The sequence below is a fragment of the Plectropomus leopardus genome, chromosome 20 (assembly GCF_026936395.1).
Source record: "Plectropomus leopardus strain MGB_pleo_1.0 chromosome 20, ASM2693639v1, whole genome shotgun sequence".
NCBI lineage: Eukaryota > Metazoa > Chordata > Actinopteri > Perciformes > Serranidae > Plectropomus > Plectropomus leopardus.
Genome location: NC_142195.1, coordinates 23,122,266 through 23,147,473, shown reverse-complemented (window position 1 = coordinate 23,147,473; position 25,208 = coordinate 23,122,266). Strand labels below are relative to the sequence as shown.

Here is a 25,208-nt window from a genome sequence, read left to right as displayed (position 1 = left end):
CAAAAAAGAAAACTTACTGAATGTCTTTTAACAGGACACAAATGAAAAGGAAATTTACAGCCTGTTGTAGTGCGAATGGACCAATAATTCAAAACCATTGTGTCTTTATCAAAAACTTTAAAAAAAGATCGCAGTGAAGCTTTTATGGTTAAATAAAGATGAACAATAATATCAAATTGAAAAAGAAAAAAAATAGAAGTTACCTTTTGCACTGCTTAAATGTAATAAATGATTACCCAAGTTTAACATCCTAACTTTGTCTGAGCCAACTTTTCCTCCTTAATGTCCTGCCTCTCCTCTCTTGATTTCATTGTCTAATTTCTTTTCTCTTCCTCCTTCCTTAAAGCCAGTGAAGGGAATGTGTGCTGGACAAAGCCGCAGTGAGCCGGTCCCATTGATCATTTATTGTCGAACAGCAGAACAACAGTGTAGTCATTAGGTGCGAGCGCGGCTCAAATGGTCAGCGTTGGAAGCAGTTTTGCGTCCCAGGACAGGACTTTGTTTCTGGAGGGGTCGATAAATCGCTGCAGCTCCAGCAAGCTAGTGCACTTTGCTACTTATTGTACCAGGACTGTCTATAAAGCCCTCCACTCATGCCTGGGGAGGGTATGTGTGTGTGTGTGTGTGTGTGTGTGTGTGTGTGTGTGTGTGTGTGTGTGTGTGTGTGTGTGTGTGTGTGTGTGTGTGTGTGTGTGTGTGTGTGTGTGCAAAATGGCACATGAGTACTGTTAGACCTTATATCTTTGCATTGTGAACTTCTACACAATATTTACAAGTGACATAAGTACTCACATTAAAACCTGAGTGAAACATACGGAGTGAATGTACATTGTTATAACTGCAATAATGTGTGTAATGTGGGTGATCGTCCTGCTGTGCACTGCAACTCCCTCATCCTACACAAAAAAACAAACAGTTTAGGATGCACATCAACATCGTCCCGGTGTGGAGTCCGAAATTTGTTTTAACTATATGTCAGCAGCTGTTAAATGCCCTGATTATTATTATCTATTTATATTCATTACATTGAAGATGTAGCTTTGAAGCTACAAATGGGTTTTCATTCATTACAAAGGGACTTCAGGGTGAAGCTGAGATGATTAGTTAATTAAACATTTTGTTGATCAACAGGAAACCATTTATTTTGATAAGAAATTACTGTTTGGGTCATATTTCTAGTAGAAATGCCACATATTATCTAACTCCAGCTTCTAAAATGTAAGGAATTTGTTGCTTTTTCCTGTTCTATAAATTTGCAAAATGTATATTTTAATGTTTTGGAAAATTTGGTTTGTTAAAAGAAGCAATGTGAAAACATTAACTTGGGCTTTAGAAAACATTTTTGATTTTTTTTTATACCTGTTATACCTGCCTTATTGACATTTCATTAATTGATTTAATGAAGAAAAAAAGAATAACAGTTAGATGCAGCCCAACAATTCAGTTGTGTGTCATCAAAGTAATTAGTCTTAGCTCTTACTAAGTAAATGACTTACTCTTATTTTCATTTTTAACATCCTTATGTTATCTATCTTTTTAATTACTATGTTTTATCTTTTTTTTTTATCATTTTTTTTCTTTTGTCTAAATTTAATGCAATTTTTCTGTATATAAGACTGCATGTGTATAGTACAACTTTTCCTTTACGGTCAGCTCTACATACCCAGGCTCTATGAATGTGTAATTAAATTTTATTGTTAACAACTTGTACTTTTCACTTTACGACAAAGAACTCTAAACGCTATTTTAAAGCTTTATATTTTCAGCATCAACCACTGCTATTCTAATTTGTAGGAGCTATATTTACGATTGGACAAACTGGCTACACCGCTATATATTTACATGTACAAAGCCATAATAAACTTAAAAAAAAAAAATAGTGGCACTTAAGACCGTTACACAAGTCACACCAAAACATCCTACACAAATCTAAATAAATATCAGGTTCAAGGAAAGGAAATAATGCGTACACTGTTCTGTACAGGACTATCACTATCTAAACGCCTCAGCATACTTCCTCCTCATCTGCTCTTTGTCTAGATGCTGAGCTGAGGTCTCTCACACTCTACGGCCCCGATCCCCGGGGCCCACAGCACACACACTCCACCAGCACGGATCAGTGATGAACTAGGACAGCAAAGAGCGAGCGGGTTGAAGGTCAGAGTGAAGTTAGCTGAGGACAGTGAAGATAAGCGACGGAAGGCAGCTGAATAACAGGACGGAGGATGACGCAGGCTTATACTGTAGATAAGCTGTGAGAAACACAAGGTCAACTCCCAGGACACACTGAGAGATTGGATCATGGGGCCCCAGACACAAAGAGGATTTAAGGTTTGTGATTGACAGTTTTAACGATAAATTGTTCAGAGATGGAGAGATGTAGATGATATCAAGGATGTAGGTTTAGTTTTAGAAGTGGGGCGAAGGAGACACTATGAAATCAGACCTTCTTCAACCAACTTCTTCAAAACAAAAACAAAAAACCCATATACAATATAAACTACAATTACTGCCTCACCACAGTAGCTGCAGTTATGGTTAACATGACTGTCTGTCGACACTCATATGTAGCCATTACAGTATACAATGCATCAAATATGGGTATTTCTGTTTGTGCCAAATTTGAAGAAATTACATAAGGGTGTTCTTAAACTGAAACTGAAATATAGCTTAAAACAATAAAAAAAAATGTCTTTGATTGATGTCCAATTCTCTGCACAGTTCATGCAGGAGGAGAGCAGAGTAAGATCTTTTAGAATGGTGCCTGCAAAGTATCTTGACAGCCACATGAGAGACGAAACAGAGGACAAAAAAAGACTCCATAAAGCAGAGGAACAGCTTAAAGTAAGCTGTTCCTCTGCTTTTTTTGTGATGGACTCAGACTCATCTGTATTATTTCACCTGGATAGTAAGAGAAGTGCCTCAAAATTTAACCGTACAATGTTAAAGTTGGAAAAACATGTTGAGAAATTGGAGGAAAATTAGAGCTGGTTGAGATCACATGGGTATGTCAACATGAGAACAGAAACAAAAAGACTAAAAGACCAAAAAGTATACTGTGAGTATGAATATTTGTGTGTCCAGAGCAACTCTGGATGTGCAGAGAACCATGCAAAATACAGCCTCAAATATCCGACCGTGACCTGAATGCTGACGCAGTGACAGAGAGCTGAACTGTCGATGCCTGAGTACAGTGAACACACATCAAAGACGAGATCAATGGGCTTCAGCAGAACGTCAATGGACATGCCTGTGGCAATGTTACCCAACACAGTGAGGAACTCTTCAGTCATTTAAAACACAGTGGATGGCCTGATGTGGTGTCTGTACTTAAATGATCTCAAACTGTGAGGTTATTGTCTGGACACTGAGACTTCCACCCTGAGGAACTAAAGTTGACAAAAAAAATATATATATACCTCTTTTAAAAACAGTTTATTTTATACGGTATGTTCTTATCTATTTGCTTTGTAAAAGGGCACCCCATCAGTGTCACAAAAAGTTTAGTTTATTCATCTTGGTTACTGCTGCTTCAATTTTAACATTTTTTTAATCTGTTTTTTTTTTTTTTTTTTTTACCAGCCTCCCAACATTACAGAAGTACAATACTAAATCTCTGGTGCATCCCTCTAAAAGATGTACAGAGACACATAAAACATCCTTTGAGCAGCGCAGATAAAATGTTGTCTGATATGCTTCTATAATGCACTTTGCAACCTTATTCTGAAAGCTGCTATACATGACCACATCATTTCAAATAGACCTGCAGGGTCTGTCTATATATGGTTCAGTACTTACATGAACGGTATGGTATGTGTTTGAATGCATTATAGCAGTTGACACGTCTGTATATAGGTGACGGGGGCTCTGAAGCGAGACAGAGTTCTGACGGGTCACTGGGGCCTTTGTCAGCAGCTGACCTTGCCCTGAGGACAATGACCAAGAAGCTAGAAGACCCCTTAGAAAGGTCAGTCGGGGTCATTGAGCATCCATGTTGTGTAAGCGCTCTACTTCATAGCAACAGTTTGTTTATGCTGTATCATACAACACAACTTCAGATCTCATTATGCAGTGGTTATCAGTTCATAACCCCCATTCACATTTGAAATTCTTTGACAAAAGCAGTAAGAGATCATTGCTAGGAGCTCCAGTTAAAGTATACTTCACTCCAAAAAATGACCACTTGTATATCAATTACTCATCCCATGTTATGTTAAATTCGCAAAGAAAACTGGTGAAGGATGAATCCAAAAATCAGAGGATGAATTGAATCATAGGGGTCTGTATTTATCAAAAGTAAACAAATATATATAAATAAATATAATATAAATAAATAAATATATTAAAACATATGTTTACAAAGTTTCAGACACCTTGTGCAGCATAATCCAAGTTCCCCTTTCAGAAACTGAACAACATTAAAATGTATCTATGTTCTCTTCAAAGCCAGACTCCACTGACAAAAACATTAATTTGACATCACTGAATATATGAGCTGCTGGTCCACCACTGCCTCACTCAGTTAGTTAGTTTTTGTTCTTGTGTGAATTTGGTGAAACTGAACTAACCCTTTTAAACACCAAAGTCACATAATAACACAAACAAACTACCGTTTGAGGCAGTGGTAGACCCTCAGCTCCCATGTTCAGTGAGGTAAAATTACCGGTTTTGTCAGAGGAGTCTGGCTTTGAAGAGAGTATCGATAGGTTTTACTTTCAGTTCAGGTTGCTGTTGGAAAATGTTTTTGAAGTACTGAACATATGACTGAAAAACGGAAAATTGGATTATACATAGCATAAGTTGTTTTGATATATACTTGCTGTTTAGAAAATTCTCTGTTTTTGGATTCTTCGTTCACCCGAGGCATTTGAGAAAAACAACACAAATTTCTTCACAAATTCAATATAACACAGGTTAATGATATAATACAGTATAACACAGTAATTGATATACAAATTGCCATTTTGGTGGATGAAGTACTCTTTTCATCACTGATTAGATATCAACACTGAATTTGCACTACTGCCAATACCACTGAGAATCAACACCTCACTCAGTAGCTTATTTTTTTGATACATAAAGTTGTACGGGCGAATCCTCCCAGATGTCTCCATCTCTCTTGCATAAAACCATGGGAAGCCAATCACTAGCACGCCAGCTCAAGCAAAGCAATTAAAACTATTGAGCATAAAATGAAGGAAAGCTGGAGTAGATACTTGTCTGGTGAAACATGAAACCAGCGAAGAGACACACGTTTTTTGGGTGGGGTTTTTTTTTGCAAGTTGGAGGGAAAAAACACAGCTAGAAGGCCAGTAAATAACAGACTTGCATTCATCGCACAGTTTTTGTTATAACAGTAGTTGTTCAAATTGTTAAAACTCAATTTCACACACAGGGGGGGACACCTCCTACACCAAATGTGGAATGGGGAACACATGGTCAACGCGGCAAAGGATGGAGAAGGCTCTAAAAATAGTTTGCATTTTGAGTTAGGATTTCTAAAATGTAACCAAATGAATTTTTTTGTTATTCATCAAAGTATGATTACCAATGGGTTATAATCAAGATATTCATGTATAGTTAGATCACTGTAACTATGCAATTCCAATGTCCCCTTGAGGGAATATGGTTCAGTGTACCATCTAATTACATTAACAAATGTTTTCTTGTTCAGGCCAAGAGCCAAATGTGACCTGATAAATTAAGTCATACTTTATTGATTCCTACAAGGCAGTTGTGTTAACCTCCATAGCAGGGTAAAAGGTCAGGGTAACCCCCGAGACTAAAAGGAATTTAGTTTTTTGCTCAAGGACACAAGTTTTACAAACTGGCTTGTTTTCTTTCAAAAACATTGGAAAAAGAAAGAGCAACAAAAGAAGAAATTACCAAAAAAATCACACAAAAAAGTGAAAAGTACAAGACAATTACCTGAAAATTAGCAAAAATAAAAAAAAAAAACAGTTCCCAAGTTTTTTTTTTAAAAAAAAATCTCTAACCTCCTAATTTCTTGCAGTTTGTGAAACATTTTTACCAACTCGCTCATTGCTATTTTTTACCCCCATGTTTTTGAAAGAAATCACATCAAGTTATTCAGGATTCAAGGTTTATGCACTTTTAAAAGGCATCTAAAAGCAGCACGAGAAAAGAGATGTTGCTTAAGGTTTAAATGGGTTTATCACCTTGCTGCCCTCTTTGGGAATCAGGTTTGAGAAAACTTTATATTCCTTTTGTGATAAAGCCAGATTCGTCCATGTTCTCACCTCTGACCCACAGAATCTGAACTTCAATAATAGTTTACTACTCAATTAAAATTGCTGAGATGAACTTAGATTAGAAAGTGTGATTTACAGTTTGGCCAAATGAGCCTTGATTTCTGACACGGTCAGTGTGGACAGGCGGTGAATTAGCCAGCAGTCAGCACGTTGTGTTGTCTTTATTAATGGCGAGGGACGTGCTCTCTTCTCTCTCTCTTTCTCCTCCCTCCACTTCCTGGCATGGCTCCTAATGGGTCGCCTCCATCTACCCATTACTCAAACGGATAAAATGGCTTTTTATGTGGCGCTGCTGAGCCACCACACATCGAGCACATTGAGCAAATGAAGAGAAATCAGAAGCTCATTCTGGCCGTGATAAAACAGTGTGAAGGATTTTCTCAGTTTCACTATTATCTGTGAAAAACTACTACCTCTGCATACAAGGTATTATTCTGACTCAGACATTCATGCTTATGATGTGCTACTAAACTTACTGCAGGGCTGTTTGAATGACAGATGGAAATGTGTTGCGAGTTTTGTGCCTTGCAGGATAACGGTGGCTAAAAGCTGCAGCTAATTGCCTAAAAATGTAAACTGACTTGTAAATGAGCAGCAGATGTTAATAGCCACTTCTGTCTTAATATAGTAAACATGGAACACATTCATCCAAATGGTTTGTTTGACACGGATGCTCTTGAGTGCTTCAGCTGTTCAAATGATGAATGAGAGAGTAAAAAATGAGACACATACCTGATGCCTTTGATTTGTGCAATGCTGTGGTGGGAGATCCTTGACAGAGCGGAGATCACCTGGAATAAAAAGAAACACAGGTAAGCATATCGTTCTTAATTGTTACGGTTTTATTGCAAGATTAATTCACCTAATTTGTGATATTTATCTATTTATTTTTGTGATTTTTTTCATATTTATCTTGGCTCTACCAGAATTTGGAGATGAATCCTTGTACAGGAGCGGACTCAAACATTTTGCCCCTTTAAGGGTTGAGATGGGCCTCAGAAAGCTTCCATTTTTATTTTATTTTTTTTACACAAAGTTTAGTATTTTAACACTTCTATTCAGGCAATTTTTAATTTATTATTGCCACTCATTACTGAGAAATAAAAATATGCAAGCAAAACCAAACTTTTCATTTCAGGCTTTTTGACCCGTCCTTACATCGAGTCGTCATTCTCCCTCCACAACAATGCCCCTGTTTGACTTTTCAGAGCGTCACTGGAACTGAAAACATTGAGGCCAGCTCAACTTTGATTGCTTGCTTCACGTCACCGGCAGCCACTGAAAATAACTTGTGGCCTGTTGTGTCACTCTCAGTGTGAACGCAGGAAAAGATAAACAGTCAGAGGTAACAATTAATGACAAAAGCAATATATTCCACAACCAGGGAGCCACTATCACACTGCTTTGTACTTGCCACCAGTTAAAAGGAAAAGTTCATTATTCACCTTTCTTCACGGGTGATTATTATCGAGCATTACTTGCAAGTTTCTTAGCAACCTCTCTCAGAAGTATGCAGCACCACGAAGGACTGTGTGTAAACATAAAGCAAGGCCGCCATGTTAATGGTGACATTCAAGACATGTGGTGCACAGACATGGGGGGGTGGGTACCACTTTGGTTAGATTACGCACAAAAACACACACTTAAACATCTCTATGTTTTTGTTAATATAACTTCTATCTTGTTTTTTTTTTATAGTTTGCTAAACTCTCTTTTTTTTGTTTTATTAGCAGAAGAAGGTTAAATGTTTGCATGTAGTTAAGCTGATTTAGCGCCGCAAATGAGTCACATGGAAGTGGGTTTTATGGCTGAGGACTACAGATGGCGTGCTTGCAGAGTCTACAGAGGCTAGTTCAGGAAGATGAGGGAACTACCGTCCCACTCCCACACACACACACACACACACACACACACACACACACACACACACACACACACACACACACACACACACACACACACACACACACACACACACCAAAACACACCAAAACACACCAAAACACAAACCCTGTCTCCTACGCCTCATTACCCACTCCTGGGTGTATTTCAGCTCGCAACGCCGTGGCAATGCCAGATGTCTCCTCGACAGGGAGAGGGAAATTGTTATCTCAGCCCCTCTTCCTCGGCAGGTGTGTCATCCACAGCCTCTCATCAAACTCCCTCTTGTCTAAACACACAATGCCACATCTCGGTGCTTATGGTATCTAACATTCAAGATGAGCTAATTGCTGTTGCGAAGGGAAGATGACCACTTTAGGAGCGCCGAGTACTTATGCTGGAGCGCTTCTGACCAAACCTTTTTACTCTCTCTATTCAAGTTGTTCTCATGTTTAACATAATCAGTTGTGGAGAGTGGAGGGATTACGCAGGGCCACTGTTATGGTATACATCACATTCATTTACATCTAACCACTCAACGGAGGGAAACCTCGACAGGGCTATTGCTCGACAGGATGATAAGGGGTTATTTCTCTGTGTCGCTAAAGACCCGTGTAATAGGCAGTCATGTTCATGCTTAATGGCTCCAATACGGAGCCAGTCTACCATTACACACTTACTCAACGTATATTCTAACTGCACTTTACAGATAGAGGACAAAAAGGAAAGGGGACAGTTGAGAAGAATAGATTGCTAATTTGGCTGAGTGTCTGTTTAGCCAGTGGTTAGGGTATTTAATAAATCACTGTGGGTGAAGGCATTGTGGTGCTGGGTGGCACGCTGCCCACCTGGCCATACTGCAGGGAGGGATCACATATGGCACATTGCCCCAGCATCATTATTAGCTCTATTTTTTGGGTTTTTATTAGCCTACATCAGGGATTATTAACTTGCTTTGCTTGGGGAGCACTTTCCCAAAATTAAAGGAGGCCAGGGGCCAATCATGGCACCCCACATGATTCTAGGATTTTGGGACATGTCTTAGATTTTAGGACATTTCTTAGATTTTAGGACATTTCTTAGATTTTAGGACATATCTCTGATTTAAAGACATTTTTAGGATTTTAGGACATTTCTAGGGGATAAGAACTCTATCGGGGTTTGTGCTGGATCCTCCACTCGCACTTTTTTTGATAAACAAAACCCATTTTGGAAGTTAGGTACCATTAGCCTACATTATCTTTGTAAAAGAGAAATATGAAAAAAGCAAACATAAAGATGAAAACAGTTTAATGGTTACGTGAATGGGCATAAAGGTGGATAAATTCAGTACTCAGTCACAATTAATATTTAATTCTGGGTAGTGTGATCAACTGTGGTCACATCCAGTGAAACACAGCTGGTTTGTCCAGGTTCTGGCATCGAGCCAGAGAGGCCACAGCAGGGCCAAAGCCTGCATGGCCCCCTGAGACAAGACCTGAGTGTGCCAACACTGCTCACGTGACGTTCACACATCACAGGGTAAAGCCTATTAATATTAAATCTCTAGTTTCCTTATCATTTAGGGGGTTGTTCTCTTTTTTAGTTCATGCTCGACACTCATGCTATAATTTGAAAAATATGTCTCAGTATTGGAAGTGCTGTTTGTGACTCCCTCTGGCTTCGAAGAGGAAATGCTAATTTGCAATCTGTTTTCTGCGGAAGGAGAAATTTGTTCTCACACTGTGACAATTTAAAATGAATATTACATTTCTAATGTATCTATTCATGTACAATTTCACCACAAACAAAGCAGATGTGGTTACAGAGTATTGTTTAATTTTATCTAACTGCTTGAAAGAACACTCCGCGAAAGAGCTACCCAGAAGCCTCTCAAGCAAAGAGGCTCTGAATAAAGTATTTGAATTTTCAGTGGAGTATCCCTGACCTTTTTAAAACACTTTATTTTTTTTTAGGAGCTGGCAGCTTTTATCTCACTCCTAATGCCACTCCTCTTTCTCAAAGGTGGCCTATCTGCCTGGTTGTGCTTTCTGTGTTTCTGTTTCCCTTTCTGCCTCTAATACACTGTCTTCACCCTCTTCTGATCCTTTGCTTCAGTCAAAGCCTTTGAGTCTCTACACATTATTAATTTCCCTCTCATCTCGTACTCCCTGGGGGGTCTTAACTCTGGGGCTAGCCAGAGAATAAAGCTTCTTCCACTCCTCTAGGAATATGGAAAAGACAAGTCACACGATGGATGATAGCTTAGGTTTCTAAAGCTCCAAACCAATATCTTACCTTAATCACCCCCACTCCCCACACATGGCATCGCCTTACCAACATCTGACCCTTTGTGTCAGTCAGGGGGATGTAATTGAAGACACATGTTAAGTCAGTGATGCTTGCAATTTCTGCATGAGACTGGCACGCAACATTTACAATCCATTTACTGTGTATATTTGGATGCACATGTGTGTGTGTGTGTGTGTGTGTGCGTGTGTTTGTGTGTGTATGTGTGTGTGTGTGTGTGTGTGTGTGTGTGTGGGTGGGGGAGTGGGGTACACAGCAAAGTCTGTGGAGTAGAGCTGAGGATTGCGTCTATGGATTAACTGTAAGGCGAAGCCAAGTGTTTGCAAACACACGCCACCCTTACACATCTCCACAGTCGCCACATGTGGCCCCAGCTGAGGCCAAGTGAAGCCTCATGTGACAACCCCACAGCCAATCAAAACTACTCTACAGAACCTCGTTACCCCTGGCAACCGGGCTTGACTGAATATACATGGTCATCAATTACAAGTCAAATCAAATGAAACCTGCAGCCATATGCTATTAACAGTAGGAGGGCGGGGCTATGATTTGATTATGATCTGAAAACATGCACACGAGAGGACTATTGACAGTCCATCACAAACCACACCCCACCGCCAATTCTGTTTATTTCTGATGCAGTCATGACATGATTATATCTTGCACCGCAAATCAATGCGTACGTTGGAAGTCATCCAACAAAGAGGTTGAATTAATGAAAAATTCATCACATTACTGTGATGCTGTTTCTCGTCTCTCTCTCTCTCTGGCTCTTCCTCCAACAGCTAACTCCCCGATAGTGTGAGATATTTATGAAGTATTCACACTTTGATAGGACAGCATTGCTCTGCTTATGCCAGTCTGCCAAAGTGGTAGGCAAGAAGCAAAGGGGGCACGGAGTGGGAGAGCTGAGAACAGATGGCTGAGTGGGAACCCTGCGTGCCCAACATCAATAATAGACAGACAGAGGAGGGACGGCTGAGCCTGTCCTTGTGTGTGTGTGTGTGTGTGTGTGTGTGTCCCACTGTCCCATTGCCTCCGGGATTTTCTGTCTTTTACAAACCTACTGATATTCTTTTTTTTTTTCCCCCTTTTGACTCAGTCTCTTTTTTCTCTCCTTTTTATGGTTTCTTTTTTTCTGTATTACACACACAATTCACACACATAAATGTCTAAAATATTACAAATGCAATAAAGCAAAGACGTTCCCTCTGTAGAAGCACATGGACTTAACTTCAACATAGTTTTAGTTTACACCCTAAGGAAATGTCTGTTTATTCAGATTACGCAGCCTTTATTCATACAGGGTGGCCCTACAGATTTGTTAATAGAATTTTGTTAGTGCGCTCTGTATGAAGTGCTACAAAACACAATAAAAAAGGTTAAGACAAATTTTAAAACTACAACTGAATGAAAGAAAAAAATGCAAACATGCAATGAAAAGTTAGCATATTAACTAACATATGTGAATGCTGTTGTCAGGCTGAACGTCATTATGATCCCTGTTCAAACTTGAAAACTTTATGTGAAAAAGAAACAAACTGTCAAATATTCGTATCCAGCAGACAAATCTGATTCTATTGACATAAAGTAGAGCCCTTCTGTTCATGTCATAAACCTAGAGCTATGCAAAAAATATAAATCATAAATAGTAGCAGGGCTTTTATATCTATTTTACAAGTCTTGCTGGTGCTTTTCCTAGTTAGCTTTGGATGGTGGTGGCTTATAGCCGCGAGGAAATCAACTCTCCTTCTGCTAACTTTTACCTCGCCAGGTAGAGGTTTTCAAATGGCAACTTAGAAAATATTGACGAAAACATGGAGAAGAATGCGTGCCAGCTCAACCTCTACGCCGTGTCAGTTTCCAACGAGATATGAGGAACTGTAATATCCTTGGATTCACCGAAACTTTGCTATATTTTGGACAGCACCATTCAACCAGGTGACTCGTTTTCTACATGCTGAACAGACAGGGCAGAGGACTCTGGTGAGAGATGAAAAGGAGGCGTGTGCTTTAGGAGGAATAAGGACTGGTTTGTTGGTGGGAATGTGAGCTGCTGTCCTGTTCCTGCTGCAGATCACTGCTATATGCCATTCAGAGGCTGTATGTAGAGGAGCTACCATGCTGCTGTTGTTGGCATTGGGATGTGTGGACAGTAAAATCATTCCACACCCAGAAACCATGAGTACCATAAACAATTATAAAGCAGCAGCCAACAATGTAAGAAGCAAGAAAGGACTACTTTACAGAGCACAAGTGAAAAGAGCTGATCACACAATCACATTACACTAGAGTTGTATCCTTTAGAATTCCATGTGACGAATAAATGATTGATTGAAAGTTGAAGTTAAAAGTGCAGCAAAAACCCAAAAGTCATTGGATGTGTTTGAGTGCACACCATACATCTCTAATGGATTCTTTGCCTATGATATACCGTGACTGCCGTGCAAGAAACCGCATGAATGACTGCAATTAGTGTCCCGGCATAAGCTCATGTTAAAGTTGCTGAATGCCATCAGGAGCCGGGCCTGTGTAAATCCTGATTGCAGTCAGATTGGCACCTGCCACACTGCAGTAAATCCCCTCAAAGCAGACCTTCCAGCTGCTTGATTACAGGGGATTTCACTGCGAATGTCCAGGCAAGAAAAGCCTCCGGGTTGGCCTAAGGGACCAGAGAGAGTGCCGCTGCTGACCTACAGACCCCATTTACCACCAGTGCCAAACAAAATGAGTGTAAGCCTACAGAGGGCATTCAGCCCACACACAAAATGTACATAGTTGAAATTATGGGTTAGCTTGACATAATGCAGATGGGGCTAAAGCCATTTGGAAAGTTGGGCAGATTTCCAAGCATTCCCTACACCCATCAATATAACTCATTGATGTGAATATGTGCCTAAAGATCAATTTTAGAGCTTATTTAGCTTTAGGGCTTGGAACATTGATTTGATTTGAACCTGTGCTCCTTGAGGAGAAAAGGGCAACTGTGGATAATATGTGCAAATTGTCCTCCATAGATTGCAATCGCCTGGTCAACACCTGCCAATGTGCTGCAGCCATGTCCATGACCTGTCCCATTTCACACTAAATCACCATACATGGGTGTGCTCACTTGTGCATGACTACGCCCGTGTGTCACAGCATGTTTGTACATGTGTGTATCAGCATGCACTCAACTGGAACGTAATAACATGTGCTGTGTGTGAGCTTTTCTTACACACATGCATGGTCACACAGACAAACACACACAAACACACATAGATCAATGGTGCACCAGCCTGTAGAGCATTCAATATTGGTATAGAGTAGTTTTGGTTGAGATGGAGCTTAAGGAAAGTTATCCAGGTGTCCAGAGGTCCAGATAAGATAAAAAAAAATGGCACAAAAAACAATAAGTGGTGCCAGATGCAACACAGAAATGGCAAAGTATCATCATAGAAGACATCAAGAAGTCCCGGACAGTCATTAACTGCAAAATATGTGACACCAAATACTTAAATAATGACACTGTTGACTACAATGAGAGCTGTATTATTTGAAACCCCTAAAATTTACCTGACATGGCTTTTAACACCCTCAAATTAAAGCAAAAAGTCAGTGCTTAAACCTCAAAATCATTTTTTTTTTATTTCACATCCACTGGGCTGGAGTTCAAAGTCAAAAAAGCTAAAAATGTTTGATACTTTGTAACTGCACTACCAAATGTAGAACAGCAGGAGATGCCTGGGATTTACTCTCTTTGTGTGCATCAATTCCTGTCGCAAAAGTAAATGTTTTGGTAAAGAGGTAGAGACAGACACCGCCTGAGCTGCTCAGCATTATCGAAGAGGAAATCTACATTCATGATGAGCCAATCAGCATTAATAATTCCTAAAAATTTGCCAAGATCAAACACAAAGAGAAGCTGCTTCACTCAACAGAGACAGTAACTAATCACTCATGATTGTTATGCTTATTTGCCTCAAAGCCAGTCCATTCATGTGAATTAGGATATTGATATGCGGAAAGTATCACCACAGTGTTTGGGCTCAAGGATGAGCAAAGAGGTGGGAGGTTTCAGGATTGAGGGGGTGTCAAGAGGATCTCACAAGCATCTGGTGATTCAGCAGAGGGAGTCTGATGGAGCTCCCTTGACTGAGGGGCTCTGCTGAGCGAGCACAAAACAAAGTTCTCGCTATGGCAACTGATGTAGTTGCTTTTAGCTGAATTTAGCCTTGGAAATTTCGAGTCGATTTGTATCTATTCTGATAAGTGTTCTATACTTTAGAACTTTTATTATGCAACAACGTCAGACATTTTCTGCTTTGTCTTAGACTTTTGGTCTCACAGAATAATTCAAAGACATAACCTTGGGCTTTTGTCAGGTGCATTTTTCAGTTTTTTTGACATTTTATAGAGAAACGAAACAGTTTATTGAAAAACTAGAATTGCCGCCTCACAGTTGTGTGCTTCAGTTGCACTTGCACTTTACATCCATGGAAGCATACAAATAATCCTACACAAATCATTTCATAACTTGCAGCCTTAGATGGCTTACAGCAAGTAATGTGAGAGGTTAAATGCTCAAAAATGTTGTTTTGTTGTTTTGATGTGTGTGTACTCCTGAGCAACAGATGTCTAAAATAATTATCTGAATATTCTTTACATGAGAGTTCAATTAAAGGTTAATAAAAGGCTCGGGTGTTGCTGTGATGTGGTAAACGTGAGGGTGAAGCTGCTAAGGGCCCAAAATGTTCAGTCAGAGAGGTGAGTAAATAAAACCCTCTCATGTTTTAGTCTGCTTCTTAATCTCATCCTGCAGGCATACAAACGGCCGACACGCCTAGAGGGGCGTCATGGTGAGGCTGATGGCAACAGCACAACTCTGCACTCAGCAAATCATGGATGACGCCTGCATTCACACATGTTTGAACAAAACAACTCTTTAGGGACACGGTGGCAGCTGACAAAACAGCAAACAGTGTGAACAAAGTGATGCAGAACAATTCTTCTCCTGTAGATGAATTCATGAGCCAAATTGAACTGATGCGTTTTAAAAAAAAAGAGACAGAGACAGAACACAGTGCCTGAAATTATCTTGCAGTGAGCTGGAAATGCAACTGTGATTGAAAGCGAGAGCTGAGCCAACAGAAACAAACAAAAAAATACAACAATTAATAACCAAATTTCATCTGTGGGGCACATTTTCATTATCAAACCATTACACATGATGGGTTATCAGTTTGGGAGCATCTTTTCCTGCAGGTCACCCCACAGTTCGAAATGAGCCGAGATCAGACACGCAATCTGTCCACTGCTGCTTCTCCAACAAAACAGCACGTCAATTCCTTGCACTATTACTCATGATCTCAACACACTGCTGAGAAAAATCACACCCCTCCTCCAAGTGCTGAAAAACAAAAATAGAGAAGGAAATGACAAAGCGTGCACATGCATGGGTGTATCTGTTTGCTTCTTTATGCGTGTTTAGGTTGGCCCAGTTTTTTTTGCCTCGTCCCAAACATGTGTTTGACATTTGCATGCTAGAAGGCCTGAACCTCCTGCTGTGATGAGAATTTCCCGAGTGTCGTGCCATATTTCAAAGTCTTTCATCAGCTGTTATGAAGCATCCAACCTACTGGACCGTCATTGACATTTTAATCAGCGCCATGTGCAAAGGCGTGCACGGGGCAATCTGCGACAAAATTTGTCATTAAGAATAGTGTTTTAACGTCAATCATGGTTAAGTTGAGTCTCAGATTACAAACAGCTGTAAGAAAAACACCAAGAGGCAATGTTGTGCAACGAAGCAAAGTGTGTCAATTAGGTCTGAATCATAAAGTTTGAGCAACTGGAATCCAAAATGTTTATACAGTACTGTGGCTTTAATGCTCTGTTGCTTTAAGAAGAAACCTGGCTCTGTGAATTAAGCTGATACTATCCGTCAGTATGGGGTCATCAGAGATACATCTGCATGTAGGTCGGCATATGCAAAAAATAAATAAATAAATAAAAAATGCAGAGCAGTCAACTGAAGCCATGAATGCTTTCTTGGCAGCATTACATGTATTTTTGGCTTAATTTTATCCATGCTAGAGGCATACTTTTATGGACGGCAACCAGTTTGTTGGTCAGTTGACCACCTTGTTTCCCAACTGAAAAATGTCAACAACTACTGAATGGATTGCCATTAAATTCCATACAGACATTCACAGTTTCTGGAGGATGAAGCCCAATGACATTCGTGCTCCCCTGAATTTTTTTTTTGTTGCAGAAATATCAGGAGTCACAGTTATATCTTATCATGTGAAATATTTCAACATCTACTTGCCAAAGTGTCCCAAAATTTTGTAGCGACATTTATGTTTTTATTTATCCACCCCGTTGACTTTGGTGATACCAAGACTTTCCACTGGTGCCACCTGGTTTGTGCTTTTGTGTGCCATGTCTCAACAATGATTGAATGGAATCCCTTTTCATTTAGTGTCGCCATCAAATTAATATTTAAAGTTTTTCTACCAAATACTTACAAAACTAAAGAGAATGTCATCAATATCAGCTGCACTGTGTTTTTGGTGCTAATTAGCAAATATTAGCATGCTTACAAGCTTAAGTAAGATGTTGATTCGATCAATGTTTAAAGGCTTCCAATGCATTTTAATGGACAAAATATAAAAACTTTTCTATGATTTATAAGGACCTGAAATAACATTTCTATCAGCATTCACAACATATAGCACAAACATTGATCCATCATTAAAAAATTGTACAGTTTTCAAGTACTAACAGGGCATAGCATAGGTATGGCAACTTGGAGAATCACAACCCTGCATCTTAAATCACATCATTATATTTCTCTTATTTAACTATATCAGATTCTGTTCAAGCATAATTCTAGCTAGTGGGCATACACGGAGGGAGAGACAAAATGTGGGGAGAAAACGAAGAATGTTACATGTTGTTAAGTCTTGGGAAAAAAGATTGTTAAAATACATGACTTTTCCAAGACCAGGGACCCTGAATCTATATTTCAAATGCCTTTAAAAGTAAGAGTTCAATGCTAGGTTAGCTATAGTCATTGTCATTCACTGCTGAGTCAGCAATCTATGGCTCCTCACAAGGAGCCAAAGATAAAATATCTTCCTTCACCAAGAACAAATCACGCATATGAAGCTAAAGAAAGCTTTATGTTGTTCGCTTGAGGAGGTAAGAAGAAGAATAATATGACTGCTCACCTCTCAGGTTTTTACATATGTATATGAACATTGGTTACATGCAATGGTTTATGCTTGAATTCATGCCTGTAGATGAGTGTTTTTACAAATGAAAGTACATGCATCATGTCCTGATGTTGCAGAATGTTTTAGCCTTGTCAGATCTATAATTTGTTTTGTCTGCTAACTGTTTTGCAAAGCGGTTCCGGTCCGGATGCCGTACAACACTGTCTGGCTCACATCTCAACAGCAACAGCTGTTGCCGTCAGCCAGTCCATTAGTTATTACACAGCCCAGGCTCCTCATTTTTCAGCTGTGGTGGTCCAACACAGCAAGAATATTGCTGTTACCACAAGCAAAAAATATGTGAAAATAAAACAAGTAATGATGTAGCAATTCCCAGCAGACAACAAGTATGCACAAGTTCAATATTTTGAAAAAGTTAAGTGATAATGATAAAGTAAGCAAATTAAAAATTGGTTTTGGCACTCCGCTTTATGCCGAAAGCAAAAGTGATCGTTGGGAGAAACACAGGCTGAGCCAACCATCTCCATCTCTCTCTTTTACATGACACTCCTCAGACAATCTCGTCAGGGGAATAAATATAACACGCTTAATCTCATGCAGTTAGTTCATCTTGCAAGAAATACAGAGTTTTTTTCTAAGGGCCTGTAACACAAACACATGGCAAAACATTTTATAGTTAAAAGAAGTTTTATGAAGGCTTTAGAGCCAAGAGATGAATGGATAATCTAATTAAGAAGCAAAGTGTAAGAATTTCAGTTCTGTCCTGAAAGAACTGCCCTCAGGTCAGGGTAATGGCCTGGAATAAACGTTGTGCCACAGGTCGACTCTCTGAATGCCAAATAGCTCAGGAATATATGTCTGGCAATCATGAGCTAAATGAATATATGTGTACATGGTTCAACAGAGTGTTATAATGATACTGAATCCTTGACACAATGGGGGTGTCCCTCATGCCCAGATGGATTGATTTTAGCATACAAAACAGAAGGTAAGTAATCATACCAAAAACAGAACTTTAACCAAATATCCTCCACTCCGCTCTAGATGATGGCTGTAATCCATAAAGATGCATAAAAAAGGAAATATGTAGCCTTTTTTTCTTTTGTTGTGGTATTTTAACATGGCCAAAGATGTTTTCTGATTTATCCGCCCTAGTGTGTACATCACAGATGATTCCTGACACAAAGCTGTGTTTGGGGGCGTGTGGTGACACAAGGGTTTAAGGCTTTGGAGCAGGTTGTGGTGATAAGGGCAGACTGGGGATCATGGGATGAAACAGGATTTCTCATGATGTGGTGGGACTGGAGCTGATGAGGCTAATACTTCCACATCGTCCTTATCAGACACAGGCACCTGAGTGTCTGTGTGTGTGCGTGTGTGTGTGTGACTGGAGCACATGATGGTCCAGTACATGTGGGTCTGACAGAGAGCACTGAGAGAATGGATGGGATTAGACCAACATGCGTAATCCAGCTGGCCTGTGGGAGGGAGGTCTGCACACACCCCTCTGCTGGAGGAGATAAGGAAGTTGGGGAAGGGGGGGCTGTAAATGTCCACAACATGCAAACATCTGAGGTTATATTCCATCAATTCCATACAAAAAAAGTCAATTTACACATTATGGGGAGTAATATTTACTCTGTGAGGAAACCTGTCTGAAAAAAACCCAGATGACATCATTAGGGGTTATCTCTGCTTGGGTTTAAAGATTACAAATACAGACAGCCTGTACTACAAACTCAGGACATCGTATTTTGAAAGATATGTGCGTTTACCAGTGATAGAGAAGAAGGTGTAATGACACGATGCAAATGGTTGTATTGTGGGAAATGTAGAATCCAATCTCTTTGGAGATTCATGACAATAATGAAGACATCTCTGCCATCATCTCTTTGACTTTGACTTGAAACTATCAAATTTATGGAAGTACAATACCAAATAGCTGGAGTGCTTCTTTAAAACACACTGTATTGATTTACATTTCCTCAGATGCTTAGTATCAGTACTGCTACAGAGGTGCTCACACCTCGTCTCAACCCAACATTAGCTCCCAGATGCACTCTCACGTAACAAAATTTGGCGTGGATGGATTTAACGTGTGAATGGGTTCACAGTAGTACTAATGTAATTCGGTCAGTAACCATTAAAGCGCAGAGTTCTGTACGAACCCTATTCCTTAATGGTCTGTTACCTTTTTGAAAGTGCCCGTCTAAATTCTAATAAAACATTCTGAAATGATTTTTGTTTTCTCAGATGCTCAATTACTAATACATTAAATTAAAATATGTAGGAATTTGTCCATTTAAGAGACAAATTCTACAAAGTCTTAGTGTATAAATAGTGCATCAGACTGTTCTAATGGAGATCAATTTCTCAAGATATTCCTCTTCCATACTGCCAAGGCAGTCTTACTAACACAACACTGTATCTCTGGTCACATGGCTTTACCTTTAGATAAACGTTAAAGGTCCGGGGTGTAGGATATAGTGATATCTAACCGTGAAGTTGCAACCAACTGAAACTTCTCCTGTGTGCTAAGCGAGTAGGAGAGCTACAGTGGCTGATGCAAAAAATGCAAAGAAAAGCAAAAGGCCCCATCTAGAGCAAAGGTTTGATTGGTCCATTCTGGGCTACTGTAGAAACAACATAGCCAACTTCATGCAACAAGAAGGTATGTGGACATAAACAATGACTTCTATGTTAACAAAAATACGATTCCTAGTTTCAGTTGCTTATACACTAATGATAAATAGTTATAAATATCATATACAATTTCTGCCAATATATTTCCCTGAATGCTACTCACTGGACCTTTAAATGTAAGGTAATGAATGTTGTGAGCATAAAAAAATCTTGTTTGTAGGTGTCTGTAGGTTGTATACTGTAGGTTTTACATACATTTTATCTTGCACACATCTCCCCAGACACCCAGATGTCAAATACACTTTATGGACAGTTGAACATCTGTGTACACATGTAAAAACATTGGAAATGAATTCATCCATGTGGGCATATCCATATTTTATTCCAAACAAGCACAAGAACACAACTGCTTGCATATACCAATGTACTGTGCATGTGCATCCATGCAGGCACATTCATCCACACACTAGGGGTGAGATAAGAAATATAATCTAGTTGGGAAAAAAAATCAAATTCCACTCAGTATATTTATATTACCATCATTGATATTTCACTAGTAAGCAAAATAATACTAACTGAGATCATTCCAACTAAAATATCTTCAGGTACGCATGCCTGCAGCGGCTCATGCACACACTCCAAATTCTTGCAATTTAAGCCCCTCTAGAGTCTACAGCTTATTGGTGTCTTTTCTCAAACACAAGTAGACGACTACCCCCGTCTGACTCTAAGTCTTGCTCCCCCGTCTTTAGAGAAGTAGTATTTCTGGAAGATGAATCCTACGGCGACCCACTGGTGCTTTATATTCCAACTGGCTGCAGCTGAACACAGAGATACAGATGATCTTTTTTTCCCCCACTGTCTTCTCAACTCTGCCAATATTCTCTTCTCTCTAAAACCCTTATCACACAGCACAATGTTTACCCAGTGGGAGAGATGCATGTAGCTGGGGCTACCTTTATATTCACCTCGTAGAAAGTCAAGTGGGAGGTATTCATAGCCACTTCAGAGAGAGGATGAGCTGGGAACTCTGGCATTGACAACATGAAGGAATTGTAAAAGAGTAAACCTTTTATTCCATGCTTTACCACGGCATATCTTGACACTGCAACAATACAGCTTTGCTTTCAGTTTTGTATACATAAAGGGGGAAATGTTGTAAATACCATTTATCCTTATACATTTTCACATGACACAAAAGCTCATTTTCCCTTAACTTATTATACACAGTAAAACAAGTGCTGAGCAAGAGAGAAATAGGGAGTGTGAGAAAAAGAACTTAAGATGGTTCAGTTTGATAGATGCCTTTAGTCGAGAAGTGACAGAAGTGCAGTGGCTACTACCCAGAGGGCTCGTCTGATTGGCCAGCAGGGTGTTTCCATGGGAGCAGTGAAAGTGACAACTGAACAAAGGGCTTCCATTAGAGGCCATGTCCCCTTTCGCTCTACCACTATTAAGACCCTGTCTGCGGGACACCTAATGCTGCTGACAGATGAAGAACAGCACAAGGCAACAGGGAGCAATTGAGGTAGATTTCATTCACTGCTGCAACTAAATGGGCTGATAATATTAAAAGCAAAAATAGGTACAGCAGAGGTAAAGTAGAATGGGAGCAGGGGGCCTTCAGCTATCAGGCTCCTCTTTTGTGGTACTATCTTCTAGTTTGGGTGCGGTAGGCAGGTACTGTCCATTTCAAGACACTCCTCTGATAAATCTTGTAGTTATGACTGGCTCAGGCCCACCTTAAACCAGCCCCTAGTTAAGCTGATATTGGCTTAGTATCCTGGGGGACTCCCTGACACACTGTGCTCCTCTCTCCTTCTCTCTCTCTTCATTTAGGAGTAGACTTAAGACTTTCCTCTTTGATAACATATAGTTAGGGATGGCTCAAGATTGCCTTGGACCAGCCCCTAGTTAGGCTGATACAGGCCTAATCTCCCAGGGGACTCCCTATGACACCATGAGCTCCTATCTTCTAGTCTCTCTCTCCATTTTATTGTAGACTCAAGACTTACCTCTTTAATAATTTATATGATTTTGGCTGGCTCAAGCTTGCCTTGGACCAGCCCCTAGTTAGGCGGATATGGGCCTAGTCTGCTGTGGACTCCTTATGATACACTGAGCTCCTATCTCCTTGTCTTTCTCTCTCTCAATAGAGTAGACTTAAGACTTTCCTCTTTGATAACATGCACAGTTAGGGCTGGCTCAGGTTTGCCTTGCACCAGCCCCTTTTTAGGTTTGTCCAGGGGGTTTCTTCCATTTTTTTCTGTTAAAGGGTTTTTTAGGGAGTTTTTCCTTAGTCACTGTGAGGACCCAAGAGCCAGGGGACGTTGTTTGTTGTAGAGCCCTCTGAGGCAAATTCTGATTTGTGATATTGGGCTTTCTACATAAATTTAAATTAAATTGAACTGAATCGGATTGTTTACTTATTTTCTCAAAATATTTTCATGATATTCATGTTTTAAAACGTTGCCATATATCTTTCACCAGTTTAGACTTAATATATACAGAACAATATATATTTTATTCACTAAAATACATAAATAAAATAAAAATAGTCAGACTTTACTGTCAAACCGGATTGCTCAATAATGCACAGGCATGTCTTTTCAATCAAAACTCGATGTGTATATCCACGAATCTCAATCACTCGTAAATTGGAAGCTCTTTCATTGGAACTTAATTATCATGAATTATGCCGTATTACTCAATGGAGAACATAATCATAATCCTCCAGACTTTAATGACTTTGCAGAAAGGGGGAATGAAAAATTAAGATTGCAATGTGGAACTGAAATAATCAGTGATGTGGAGAAAAAAGGGTCTACAATTCTGTACCAAGAGGAATGCTAATTACAGTCCAACAAAGAGCTGACAAATGGAGTAAGATCTGGGTATGAGCACACGAACATCATCAATATCTGAGGGAGGACTGTGCAAGAAGTCAAAAAAAGCATGGACTGATTTAAAAATGTTCAATAAAAACATCACAGACAAAACAGATCACATAGTCAACACAAGGGAAATGATTTAGAGTTAAGAAGTCTGATTTGTTTCAGCTATCAATAGTCTCTAATTGCAGAATAAAGGAATAAAGATCATTGGAATGACATTTAGACCTTTTTTTAAATCAGTAAAAGTGAAAGATACCCCTTCAATTGTGTCTAAAATAGGTGTAGCCACAATGAATTGGAGATTTGTGGAGACATTCAATGAGTCCACAAAGAGACTCACAGTAGATATACTTAGACACTTATGCTAAATAAGAATAAGTATTGCTGTTTGTGAGGAAACCACAGTGCAGTAAATGTGATGAAAAAGACAGATTGAATATGAATACTGCCTTAATGCAGCTCAAGGCTTTAGATATCCTCTAATATCCACACAAATAATCTTTACCTCACCTCTACATTATTCATGAGACCAGAGGATCAGGACAACACAATGTGTCTGACTCAAGGCTGGCTCCATAGAAGGGGATGTGGGTATCCATAGACCACAGACACTAACCACAGGTTACATTTACCATCACTGCATGGATGTCTGTGGGTCAGCGGTAAACAAAAGGCATATGTGAAAAAGCCCTGTAAATGCCTGATGTAACTGTATCATGGGGGCTGTCCACAAATATGAAGAAAGTGTCAGTCACAGTCAGAAGGACAATAAAGAAGGGGCTCACAGTCAGGCCTTGATTGAGCCTCGAGGCACAGGAAGTCAGTAGGAGTTATATATCCTATCTGCCCGGGAGCTGTTTCATCCTCAGAGAGCACAGACTGAAGAGCCATCAGAGAGGAAGTAAATGGCATATGTAATACCAAAGGGTTACATGTGCACATTACAGATGGCACAGTTTTAGATAAAACTAAAATTACTGCCTCACGGTCGTATGCCTCGGTGAAACCACTCAAGCTGCACTTACAGTTTACAGCCATGTCTGTGAAAACATGGATGCTTCATACACATATTCAACCTGGAAGCAGAGGATCTATACCAGGCGTGTCAAACTCATTTTAGGTCGGGGGCTACATACTGCACAATTTGATGTCAAGTAGGTTAGACCTGTAAAACCAAACATATGAGACTAGACATGTCTTAGATTTTTTTTTAGATTTTTGTTGTCTTTTCCTGGTATTAAAGGTTTTCTTCTTTCACAGGTTTTAAAGGCTGAATTAACCTAAGTGTTCCATTGTTTTCCTTTACCCACTTAGTCATTATACCCACATTACTGATGATTATTTAGCAAAAATCTAAAGCGCCTGTGGTCAAAACTACAAAATATAATACTGATATTGAGGCATTTGGTCTAACATGTTGTGATATTTGATTCTGTCCATATCACCAAGCCCTATTTGAGACTCAATTATTTCAAAGGCCTCACTAAGAATTAATAAGTTACAATTAAAAACAAACAAACAAATAAAATAAAATAAAATAAAACCCTACAGATATTATGCTAATAGCTCGAGCTGATGTTCAAGAGAAACCCACTTCTGTTAGCCCTCTATGAGGACTAATGTACATCTGCATAAATGTGCAATGTCTCTGTGGTTTATTCACAAACAAAGCTTAGAAAAAGGCTCAGGAAAATAATTTATGTCCAAAAGTTGGCTTTTGTGATGCGTGTGTGTGGGCAGTATGGCCCATACAGTATGTGTGAGAACAAGCGTTTCCATCTGCGCCTACAGATGGGCTCGTTCACATGGTTTGCATTAGTGTACATAAGTATTACAAAGATGCATACGCACAAATAGGATGTACACATGCATCTAAACTGATGAGTGAGTGTGTGGAGAGTAACATGCATTAGAGTTAGAGGCAATCTAGTAAGAGATAAGTTCATCGACTTTGTCTTAGTTCTTGCCGTGCAGAGACATGCTGATTATTCGCAGATTGAAAAGTGCAG

General features: G+C 39.6%; 1 protein-coding gene across 10 annotated transcripts in view; it reads right to left on the bottom strand.

Annotated features, from left to right (window-relative positions):
* Positions 1–25,208, bottom strand: part of vav2 (vav guanine nucleotide exchange factor 2) — a 267,876-nt gene that overhangs the window by 101,952 nt on the left and 140,716 nt on the right. For all 10 annotated transcript variants that reach the window (XM_088071147.1, XM_088071150.1, XM_088071151.1 and 7 more), the window contains exon 3: positions 7,005–7,063. In XM_088071147.1, coding sequence (XP_087927273.1) covers positions 7,005–7,063 — 59 coding nt within the window. The remainder of the gene's footprint in view (positions 1–7,004; positions 7,064–25,208) is intronic.